Source organism: Cupressus sempervirens, chromosome 5, assembly GCF_028749045.1.
Source record: "Cupressus sempervirens isolate cs-2001-9-10 chromosome 5, ASM2874904v1, whole genome shotgun sequence".
NCBI lineage: Eukaryota > Viridiplantae > Streptophyta > Pinopsida > Cupressales > Cupressaceae > Cupressus > Cupressus sempervirens.
The window spans coordinates 862015983-862029103 of NC_143122.1; the positions used below are offsets into that span (position 1 = coordinate 862015983).

The 13121-nt window shown below is 34.3% G+C and overlaps 1 protein-coding gene across 1 annotated transcript in view; it reads right to left on the reverse strand.

Moving 5' to 3' along the window:
- The window catches only part of LOC149558640 (disease resistance protein RML1B-like), a 29743-nt gene extending 16894 nt beyond the window's left edge, over positions 1-12849 (reverse strand). Inside the window, exons 1-2 of the mRNA XM_089830981.1 lie at positions 12386-12849; positions 10645-11686 (exon numbers count right to left, since the gene is read on the reverse strand). Coding sequence (XP_089687107.1) covers positions 10645-11686; positions 12386-12849 — 1506 coding nt within the window. The remainder of the gene's footprint in view (positions 1-10644; positions 11687-12385) is intronic.
- Positions 12850-13121: the final 272 nt, after the last annotated feature.

Genomic DNA, 13121 nt, shown 5'->3' on the forward strand with positions numbered 1-13121 from the left:
TTGTCACCAAATATGCAGCTCATGGCTATAAGATCAAGAAATTAAAAATGAATGCTCATCATATAAAAAATCCAGTAAATGAGAAAATAATAGTAGAAGAAGCCATATACAAACAAAAGAATGAATCTAGGGAAATTGATACTAAAGGTCTTAAGGTCACCACTGTAGAATTGGGAACCATTAATAGAGACATAAGTAACCCTTTTTTCAAGTTCTCCGTGGATCACATATTGACCCAATCAGAAAAGGACACTAAAGAAAAGAAAGAACTTAAGTTCCTAGTGATTACCATGGCAACCTACATAGATTCATTAATGAATCTTGGTGCTCTTCCAGTGGTTTAGATCCCACAGTCCTTTGATCCTGATTTCATAGACAACTAGTAGCTAGTTAAACAAATTTAGAGGAGAAAACTACTCTTAGACGCAGTGTAAGACTGGGTAGCTTCCATAATCAAGGAAGGCAGTAAATTTATCTTGGATTTCACTACTACATGCACTAAGGAAGAAACACTATTTGGTGAGATTCAAACCCTCATACCAGGATGGGAAGCTGATCAAAATCGATGTTAGGCCATAGTGTTTCAAGTTAATGAAGTTGAAAAATATGGAGTACTAAAATTTCTTTGTGAAAATCCTATGAAAACTATGGATTCATGCATGTTATTCATCCTAAAAAGTAATATGGGCTGGAAGGAGTCTATCTACAAAGAAGCCATTGAGGAAATGCAATCAATTGAAATTGGGATTGCTAGGATGCACAAGGAGCTCCTAAAGGATATGAATGTTGTCAATCCCATAGGGATTCCACAATTTGAGGATGGAAATAGAGACTCTAAGGTGTTGACAAAAAGTTTCAATGATGCAATAATGAAGATCAAAGATAGTGACACACCTATAGCCAATGATTTCACTATGCTGGCAAACATCAAATCTATGTTATACCTAAATAGGAATCTCATGTCAGAGAAAAGTCGAAAGATTAAGGAGTTCAAATGGCAAAAGGATGCCCACAAATCCAAGTTGCTGAGCTTGAAAAACCCATACTCCCATGTAATGCAGGAATTCATGAATGCCTTCAGGAGTTGGAAGCTGGTGAAGCAAACCATGGCTGACGAAGAGAAAATTGGGGATGAAGTTTAACAAAATTAATTACTTTCTGTTTATTTTTGGAACTATTTCAAAAACTATCTTTAACATTTATAACTATTTTAACCAAAAGGTTGGGCTTTAATTGAGGCCTTTTTGATTATGTAAAAACTATAAATGCTAGAGCATTTAGCTAGTTAGCGGTTAGATTTTTGGTAGCCAAAGTATACTTTAATAAAGTTAGTATTGTTTAAGTTAATTTTTTGAAGTAGCAAAAGACAAATAGTCATATGTTTGCGAATGCTTTCTTAAAAGACTTGATATCAAGAAGCTAATTTTAATATATACATCCTATCAATTTTTGATGTGCTCTAAGACTTGGTGTTTGAAGCTGATTCATTACTATGTGAACCATGGTGATTAGTTCTATGTGGTATCTACTGCCATTTCTGTATTTTTCAATTTCATTCATCTTGCTCTAGAGTTAGTTTAAAGTATTGTAGAATTAGTCAAATATTGCTTGTCTGTGGAAAGACTGAGCTTTTCATCCATTAAATGTTGAGTATGTGAATCATTACCTTAGTACCCAAGAGTACATGAGTGTTCCTTATGCACTTTCTAGAAAAAGTGTGCATTTAGTGATAGAACCATTTAAAACTGCTTAAAAATGAGATTCAAAGGGTTTGAATTGCTTCAAAAGTCAAAGAACACCTTTATAATACTTAGTGTGTCCCACCTATAGAAAAATGATGAATACAAAATCCCTTGGTTGAACATCTTTGAACTACTTCAACCCAAGGTTCAAAGGGGTTCGAAATGCTTTGAAAGAACACCTTTATAATACTTAGTGGGTCCCACCTGCAAACAAATGGTGAACAAAAAATCCCTTGGTTGAACATCTTTGAACTACTTTGATCTGAGGTTCAAAGGGGTTCAAAGAGGTTCAAAGTATAAAAACACAATGGATAGCACAAGGTGACTTCATACGATGTTTGATGATATCTGGGGAAACATGAAATCAAGGAAGATGGTTTTGCTAGCTAACTCAAGTATGTTAAAGAAAACATAGAAAAATGAAATAATTGTGACTCGAAATAAGGCTAACAAAATATTATTGTTTACACCTAAAATTCATCTTTCCAATAATAAAATTAATATTATTATTATTCGATATATTTTGCCAGCAATATAATAGCACTGACTGTAACAAAAGTAGTATGACAGTAATAAATATATCATGATTCATAATTCAGATAATTAGATTGATAGCTAATGATATCATTGTATACCATTTAGTATGAACAATGAGAATTTAGATTCATAATTTCATTGTTCAAAAAAGTCTCAAATTTAAAAATTATTCATGTCCCCTTCCTTGTCAAGAAATTAAATTAAAACTATCAACTTCAAAACCACTTTGATCTAAAAGAAACTACAATCCAAGACCTAACCCACTTGTTGTTGCTGAAGAGAAGGGCTTTGAGAATTTTGAAGTAAAGGCTCTTGCTATTGATGTTGTTGCTATAATAACTATAGCTACGCCTGCATATTCTGCCCCAAAAAAAAACCATTTTAGACAGAGTTTGTAAATTATTTTCCAAACAAAAATAACATTATGTCAAAAATAGAGTAACAAAAATCTTGAACTCTATTTTGCTAAATTGTAATTGTAATATGACTGAATATGGAAGAACTGAAGTAGAGTATCTAGCTATAAATACCTTAGAACTGAATGCTAAATCACTTCATTGACTTGGGCTGAAATGTGATGCTTCTATATCCCATATGGACTCTAGATGCTGAAACTAAGTAGTACTAATAGGTTCCTCTTCATTTTGAGTCAGGTATTCAAAATCAATAAAATCATCATCTTCATTTTGACTCTGAGACCTAAATTCATCATTTATGTCAGAATTAGCAGTAGCACCACCATCTTTTGAAGTGTTGCAAAGGCCTCGTCTCTCATGCATGGAATTCCAAATGGCCATTGACCTGTCATAAGGAAAATCTCTAACATTTTATTGAGTTACAAACAATCTCAAGCAAGTTTCCAAATTTTTGTCTAGTTTGTTTCTAACCTTTGATTTCAAAAACCCCAATGCACTGAAAACTCTCTCATCTTCCACCGACCCTAATATCATTGTTTGACATAAATTAGCAAGTTTAAAATATTCTGATATTGAAGTACACAATACTTTAACTTATCCCTTTCCAGAGCCTTGTTATTGCACTAGGATCAAATGGATTCTCAAAGTTTTCCATCTGGTGTTTCATACACAATCCAAAATATTTGCATTGTTTTTAAAGATTATTTGAATTTAAGATTCCCTATATTGGTTGTCCATTGCAATCTATATGCTTTGAAAACTGTGTTATCAATTTGTAAAGTTTATTATGAAACAACTTTGCATCACTAGGATTATCTTTGAAGTGCTTCCAAAATTGAGGAAACACACAACTCATTGCTTCAAGAATTTCTTCTCGAGGGAATATTTCATGAATCTCACTTGAAAGTTGGTAGTAAATAGACTTCAAATTTTCACTAATAGATTTAACAATCTTGTCAAAATCATCCTTCCTAACTGATAGTACTTTTCCTCTCTTATTTGTCTTAGATTGGTGCATTGGTATTTGAAATCCTTTCACAAACACACATAGCTCATTTTTTGCATTGAATCGTAAAAAATTCTCAGCATGATTCAAATTTGTAATTATCTCCCACCTTGGAAAAATTGGGCTATGACCTGTCAGATCTGAATACAAAGAATGTAGAGCCATGCATGTCATTTTACGTAAATCACTATACTCATGAATATACATAGTTCTATCTTGGGCTTTCTTAACAAGTTTGTTCATTAAATCTAGCATGGGGACAAGACTGGCTAAAGTTAATAGGTTCTCTATATCACTTAACTTATTTAACAAATCAAGAGCTTTGTTTACTATAAGGTGTTGCTCATAAATAATTCCAATCAAGGATTGATATTCTGCTAGAACTCGTTTTGCTGGTCCATGCAAAGATATCCATCTGGTCTCAACATCCTTGAGAATCTTATTTCCTGTTACTCCCTCAAAAAAAATCTTAAATTCTGCAAAACATTTAGGACTTGTGCAAAAGTAGGAGTGGAGCTCACGGATTAGATCTTCAACTTTTGACACTATAGGAAAGATACTTACAATCTTATATGCTAAATTCATTCGATGGGCCATGTAGTGCATGCCAAGCATGTAAGGTGCAATACTAGTTTGTAATCTTGCACAAAGACTAGTCCTTTGCCCTTGCATTATTGCAGCTCCATTAGCTCTGACACACACTAACTTCTTGGAAATTGTCGACTCATCCATACCAGCAATTTCATTCAAAGCTTTCTTAACTTCTAAATATAAATTTTCTATAGTTGAATTGGCCCTCATTTTATGAACACAAAGTAGATGAGCATGATGGACATGCTCTTTTATAGTATTTACATGCATACAGACCCAAGCAGTGTTATCTACCACAGTGACTTCATCTAAGGATGATGAAATGAACTTGGATTATTTTACTCTCCCCTGTACATTTTTCTTTTCCACCTTAGCAAGACAACTTTCCATTTCCCATCTAGTGTATATTGACAAATGTGACATAGGATAGTGAGGAACTCTCAGAAAAGATAATAAATTACTATATTCATTAAAGTATCTCATAGGACACCCTCTAGATAGAATATGAAAAAAAACATTCATCTAAATGGTCTTTGCCAAGTTTGCATCATTGGCTGCATGTTGAAGCCCAACCTTGATTGGATTGCATCTAATGCTACTACCAATTACTACTATTTTCTTGAAATGCTCTTCATATTCTATGGCATACTTAATATGAAGGCAATCTTCCTTTGATTTCCATCTCACTGTCGCTAGTTCCTTTCCATCTATGATTTGTTTTTCATAAACATTACCAATATGTTTTCCTATAGTGATGAGCTTTAGCTGGAACTTTTTTTCTCTTTTGGTTTTCCAAGTACAAATCATACATCTACATTCTATTGGTGGTTCATCATTGTTTGTGACTGGTACAATAAACCAGTACTTTTCTACCTAATCAACCTAGAAATTCCTTTTCATTTCCCACTCTTGCCCCATTTTTACATTCCTTTTTCTTTTCTTCCTACCAAAATCAATATTATCTTTGGTTACAATATCTTCTATTGTTCAAACATTATTATCCTCATTTGATGCATTTTGATTTAACTGAATAACAACCACATCTTCTAGCGGTTGTGAGCTATTGTGATTTCCTTATGCACTTGTAGTTGCACAAGTTGGTGGACCAGAAACATTGTTGATTCCAAAGAAAACCTTTTCGGTAGTATCTCTAAGTTTTTGGCATTTTGATGTAAGATTAATTCCTTCACTACCCTTGGGGGTCTTACCCTTGTCAACATGTAGCCTTCCATTGACAACCCCTTTAGTTTCACTTCCCTGAGATTGAGCAATATTAGTTAGAGACTCACCCTCCCCTGACATCTCAATCCACTGAAAATTCATTTACTTCCCTAAGAATAAGTAGTACTAGTAAAAGTTTTAGACTAGGAATTGAAATTAGACAAGGTCAAGACTATTCTCTAGGCTTAGAAGCAAACAATGAAGAACCCATGTAACACAAGTAGATATAAATAACAATAAAAAAAAGAAAAGTGCATGACTTTGAAAGATAAGAAAATAGATGGAGATTCACTTCGTAGAAGGAACACATATAATTCAGTAATAGTGATATTACACAACATATCAAAGATGGAGGTGGATTGAGTTTGTTACAAGGAAAACTTCCAACTCAAAAAATAGAGATAATTGCAGCCAGCAAGCAAGACATATGAGGTAACACCTATTACAGTCAATGTATAGGAACTCAATAGGCATTGAAACATCTAGCTCCATTATGGAATGGAGAGATCAGATTTACCAATTAACTCCAAGAAAGTAAATAGAATTTGACTTCAATAAGCAGACATGAATAATCTAAAAATGGAGATAATTGATTGCTTGACCGCCTGAAGGATACCATGTGCTTGGATTTCCCATAGAACTAGCTTTTGATGTTGGCAATAATTCTTTCAAGATATATTAGAATATTTGGATAAAAAATTAATATTCATAATGGGGTGAAAAAGCTAATGGTGCACAAGGAATCATAACTTCTACCTGATTGTGGCATGCCATTTCTTTTGACTTGTAGTTAGTTCATTAAATTTGGCAAGAAAAGTGATTGTTTTACACCAATAGGGTTTAGTCCTAGTTTGTTTTCTAATCAGCCACCTTTTTTGTAATGCAATAACAAAGTTTCCTTGAATGTCTAACTATTTCAATTTTGGGGGTCTATTGAATCAACCACTATCAGTTCAGTTGAAATAAACAATAAGCTGAAGTTGATATTGAAATCTGAATACAAAATTTGAAATATAAAAGCATGAATCTTTGGAAACCTTAAAATCATTAAAAAGAAAACCACAATTCAGCTTTCTAGCATCCTAAATAGGTCTCTAAATACAAGACCGTGGAAGAAGAAAAATAATCATGTAAGCACTAAGAGAAAGATGTACCCTCAGCCTTCAGGGCTATCCATGACATGAACTAAGCCTAGGACATGACATAAGGATACCAAAGAAAAACAAAAAAGTAATCATTTGATAATTTTAGCTCGGGGCACTACGAAATGGGAACCAAAATAAGTAAAATAGAAACATAAATGATATTTCTGCTTTAGAAGAGATTTTCCAACATAGGTATCTAAAAGTGTAAGTTCTTTTAATTAATTAAGTGCATGATTTTTAATTTGATTAAGCTTCAGAAGTATCAACTAGCGCATTATAAATGTTTCTACAAGATCAATTTCATTAAATCATAGACATGACAGATGTGTATCAAATAGTTTAAAAGTAAAGGTTACATGGTTGACATGGTAGACAGTACTAAATCAACAAAAAATTCATTCGAAAGTGGCATAATACGTCAAATCCTTACTTTGTACTAGTATAGTATACAATACATTTCACCAAAAACGGTTTCTTATTTCCATTACTAGATAGACTATGCAATATCTCCATACCTGCTGAATTTATTAAATGGAAGGCGGAAGGCTGAAGCTACCTCTAGAGTCTGACTCATGCTCATGATGTGTCTTGCCTTAAATTTGGAGTGCCAGCGGCCAAGCAATATTTGGTGAATGTTTCATTGCTTGGGCGAATTGGGATTTATACAAATCAATTACCAATTAAACTAAGGCGAAACAAGCCGACTCCTCCACTTTCCCCAAGGTTGAAACTAGTCGACTCCTCCATGGAAAAATGAAACATTTTTGGTGAATCCCTCGATAGCGCATGCAAATGCAACTTTGAAACACGGTGAACATTACCCCGGTTACCATTACTAAGTTGGATGCATGAAAGGTGAATACCACCTTAAAAAAATGCAAATACAAAGTTTCCCTTGGCAATTACTAAATCGGACAATGCTAGCTGACCAAGTAAACTCGACAAATCTTGGTGACCAGGTAAACCATGGAAAGGCTCACAAATTGCCAAAAACAACTCCCGCAAACCCTAAAATTCACCAAAATATGAAAATTTGCCACTAAATTATACCCTGTACATGGCTAATATTAGGGTTAATTTTGACCAAAGAGATATGTCTACATTCCATCCTTTCATGAACAAAATGATATTGAATATCATATGCTTAGTGTTAATCTCAAATTGGTTTTGACAAGATAGTGAAAAAACACTTAATCAATATCTATCAATATTATAGTGCAAGTTGAGTGATTAGAGCGAGCCGAGCAATTAGTGTGAGTCAAGTGATCAAAGCATGTTGAGCATGAGTGGTTAGAGAATACATGCTGAGTAATATACCTAATATATGTCGAGTCACTCATGAGCCGAAAAGACTATACATGCTGAGTGAATTAGGAGCCAAGTAAATAGTGTATGTCGAGCCATTTGGAAGCTGAGTTATAGCATTGAGAATGTAGTGATGGTAGAGCATCAGAGTCTTTAGATGTCGAGTGAATAGTTTTGGACATACTTGTTTGTAATGGCACAAACTTCTATGTAAAGCATTTTTGGGCCAACTTAATGATTGTTTTATGATTCTAGAAGATATGTATGGAGGCATATTATGAATCCCTATGCAGTACATGCCACCAATCAAATTTAGGGATGTTCTAAGTGGCAATATGGATCAACCTTAGCCATTGATTCTTACGTAACCCTAGCCCACCTATGTTTACTTAAGGAAGCAAATCCTAAGGAGTTTGTAATGTGTGAATGCATGGAAGGAGACAAAAGCTAAGTGCAGAGAGAGTATTCATGGTGGCTATGGAGGTTGTGAAAATGATCTAAGTTACAGAATCAATTAGAGAGAATAGAGGAAAGCAGAGAGAGGAAAGAGGAGACATATCTTATCAGAAGGATCAAGGATTTATCAAAAAAGAGAAGTTCTAAAATCTAGAAATAGAGTGCTAACCAAAGGATCATGGTGTTGAATCATTTTAATAGGTGATGAAAAGTAAATCTCCTAATAAAGTAGTCTTCACAAACTTGTGTAAATCTCTTAACCGAATGCTTTCTTTACTATAAGTTTAACTCCTCTAGTAAGGCACACTTTTAGTAAGGTGTTGAAATCGTTTAATAGGGTGAGACCTAATAATCTTCGTAAACCCTTAATAGGGCTGACCCCTCATAAGGTAGATCATATTTTATGGTCAAACTTATTCTAACCATAACTGGCTACACTTTATAGATGCAGTAGTGAAGATTTATGGGTGTCATGCCCACCCTGATTTTACCTTCTCATTGGAGGGTTTCTTGGTAACAAATTTACTATGGTATGTGTTATTTGTTTCATGCTATGGATGAACATGTGTCATTATCTATTTCAGCTTACATGCTAAATTGTGAGATGGATGTGTGGTGAGTGTTTAATGGTTAAAGTTTTGAAGTGTTGGTTCACCCCCGCTTCCCCCCCCCCCCCTCCTCTTAGAGTTTACTTTCCCATTGTTATTTCCAACACTTAGTTCTAGAATTCTAGATCAAGTTAGATGATAAGTGAAGGACATTGCGACTATCACATTGTAAATCATCATGTCCTATTTCACTTGTAACTCGCTGAAATGTTTATGATACAACTATGACAATTCAACCAAATTTGATGACTTAACCACAAGTAGATGTAACTTATATAATGACTTTAGATTCTAACATATAATTCTATGCATGACTAAAGATGAGAGAATGCGAAATGAATATAATTGAATGTCATCACTTAGTTCATCCTTTGGCATGCACACTTCATGCAATCTTCATGCAACCCTAAAAACTTATAGGACAAATATAATTGGTATATTTTCTAATAATTTTGTAAAGAACAACTACAATGTAAATCTAACTTGCAATGTTCATTAGCAAGGGATATGTAGACATTAATATTTAATAAATTCTACACATTTAAAGGAAATAATGAGTAATTTTTTTTTAGTGGACATTGGGTTGTTGAATGCATGAGATGCCAAAAAGTTTATTTTTTGATGACGAGTTCCTATGGTCACCTCTAATATGTACAAAACCTAGCATACAAGTTTTTGTAAATGAATATTTACACCTATAACAGGTTGCTTATGGACATGATAAAAATAAAATGTGTCTAGATGAAGAAACAATAAATGAAATAAGGTGAGGAGATTCACTAAATTAAATGAAACATAATATATGATATGTATCTAAGAATATAATTACCATTAAGTAATAGCTACAAAATAGTGCCTATTCTATAAAAGTAAGACATATTAAATCAAGATCAAGGTAGAATAAAGACTAGAAATATGATTAGGAAATAATGCTGCTCCTTGTAAAAGAGATGACATGGCTCCCAATGGAACTTGCAGTTCTACTACAAGCATATAACACATGATAAAAAGGAACATTCCACGATTATTTACGAACATATTGTGCTGAGTGAATGGATCATTTAGATTTTAGATATATTATCATTAAATTATTGTAATTAAAGTAAAAACATTACAAAGTTAGGATTACATACCTCTGTAGGAATGCTTTGATGATTTGAGCAACAAAGGCGACTGTATGTGTGATCTCTTCCTATTTGCCTTGCTAACTCCCTTGTTAAATCATGCATGATAATCTTGGTGCTTCCCGTTGACCGCGTCAAGCCTCCCAAGTGGAAAGGTTGGGTGAGATTCTTATCCATCCAAATATAGATTAGTTAGCTATTGACTTTTTTTTTGACTTATATGTGCCATCGACTTAAATATTATACATATTTGTAATTATCTATTGAAAACAAACATTACCGCTAAGTTGAATGAACAAATTAATCGACTTCAACTTCTAACAAAATGATATTTATAATGAAATTTCCATGCTACTTAACGTGAAATGAACATATTGACTAAACATAGCTTTATTGATTTTACAGCAGAGTAGCACAAGAAACGAACGGATAAATTGAAACTAGTGATGAAAGAAAAAGTAGGTGACATTAAATGTAAGCTGACAAATCTTACGCATACTGGATTTCCCAGGTCGTCGACTGCCATGATGTATTGGTCTTCCACATTAATATTGAAATCCACGCTGACACTTTCAAAGTCCACAAGGCATTTCTGATGAAGAATCTCAAGAGAGTCTTTGCCGCTGGGATCGAATCCTTCCAAAACCCTTACCGCCAGATTTTTGTCCTCTCCCACTAAGAAGTGGGCAACGTCCAAAAATGCTTCTTTCTCCTTGCTTTCAAGAGATTCATAGCTTTGTCTCAATACCTTGTCCAGAACGTTGTCCGGCTTTTCCTTACGGAATTTCTCCACCTGCCGCATCCAGTAACTTCTGTCAATGTTCCCACAGAAATATCCAGCTAAAACTTTCAAAGCCAAAGGAAACCCACCACACAGATTCACCAGGTCTTGGACCAAGTCTTCAAAGCCTTCTGCTGGTCCGGGGCGCTGGAAAGCATGCAGACAGAACAACTTTTGGCTCTCTTTTACATTCAATAATTTCACATCATACAAAGTTTCTATCTGAGAGCACGAGGAAAGCAATCCTCTGTCACGAGATGTAACAAAAATCAAGCTACCCGATCCCACAACATCCCTCACTACGAACAAGAGATTCTCCATTTGATCAATGTTATCTACGCCATCAAAAATTATGAAAACACGGTAATCAGCCAGACGATGTCTAATCACGCTTCTTCCTTGACTGGTGTTGTTAATTGACAGATATGGCTGAGAACCCACAAGTTCAGTTAAGAGATTTTGCTGCAAAGACGGCAATTCCTTTTTACTCACATCTGAAAGGAAACAACATCTACTGAATTCGAAACGCTTTGTATTGAAGAGATGTCTGGCTAGTGTTGATTTTCCCGATCCGCCAGGTCCAACGATTCCCACAACCTTGATATGACATGATTCAGTTTTATTCAGAACTTCATTCTCAAAATCCTCCGCTGCTCGGTCGAGTCCTACAGGGTGCCTAGCTACATCCAGTGCCTCCCTTCTCACATCTCTCAGCACGGTATCTTCAATTTTATCCATAAGGTCTCCGAGGTCGCTGAAATATTGCAAATAAAGACAATTATTTGTCGAGTTTTATTTCATATTTCGACAATACATTTTAAGGGTTCATATGCTTAGATGAATAATCGTGAATCAGATTTTTAAAAATTCAAAAATACATAGTGCTCACCATGCGATGTTTCAGTCAGTTGGGTTTCTACAGCGCATTAAAAATATTGACATTTTTTAATGGTTCATCTACACCCTAATCTCTTCTAATAGAGCTACTTTAATCCCTAGTTTTATATTCATTTCATAAGTTTCTACCATTGAATTGTATAGAAAGTTCCATTTCTTGGTTAAAAATGTTTAAAAGTTGAAGTTGACTTAATTTTTTTCTTTAGTATGTAGAGTTTAAGTGCCGCCACTCAATTGTGATGTTTAACATCTTAAAGATAAGTCTGGAGCATATTCTGAGTTGATCTTAAATTACAATCTCTTTATTATTTAAACTCATCTGTTATATCTGATTTAAAATGATTTATCTAAACATATAAGACATTCAAATTTTTTAAGCATGTCAGTCTTAAACATCACACATTCAAGAAAAAATGAAGCTCAGGAAAAAATGAATTGACTATGATTCTTGGATACTTTTAACTTAAAAATTAAACCTTAATATATGATATTTTAACAATTGATAATAAACATGAAAACCTTTAGATTCAGAGCATCCGTAGGATAAAAGTCTTACTCTTTATCCATGCTGAACACCAGGCCAGAAACATGTGAGACCTTGTTGAGCGCATTTTCCCATATCTGCAACTGTTGGGGTTCAACCCTTTGGCGGATTCTATGATTTTGAAAGGCCTTAGCATATGCTCCACTCCCTGTATATCGAAGGTCTAAAGGCTGAACGCCGTAGAAAATAGGGATAACTTTTGCATTATCAGAGGCCAATATCCAAACTAGCTCATTCAAGCACCAAGCAGATTGAGCATAAGTCTCAGAAAAAATACAAATATGAAGGGATGCACTTTTAATGGCTCTCTCAATTGCAGGAGATAAAGAATCACCTGTTTGTAGCTCTTCCACGTCCAGGAATACACGCAGTCCATACTTTCTAAGATTGCGGTAGATGAGACTAGCAAGGGTTTTCTTTACGTCAGGTCCTCTGTGATTTATTGTAACCTGGAAGCTTTGAAAACCTTGATCCATAATGAAACCGAAGTATAAACTGGGGTGGAAGGCACATGAGGGCCTGGGATTGAACTACAGGAGACTGTCTAATTACAATAAAGGATGTCTGAAAGTTTTGGATTGACACATCTAGTACAAGGGGAAGTTACATTTGTAGAGTGAGATTTAATTATTTAAATAAAAAAAATTCTCATCTCTTTTTTCATTGATCCATGGACAATAAAATATAATAAATTATTCTGGGCACTCTTCTCCATTGATTATCACCAACAATTCATAAATTCTAGGTA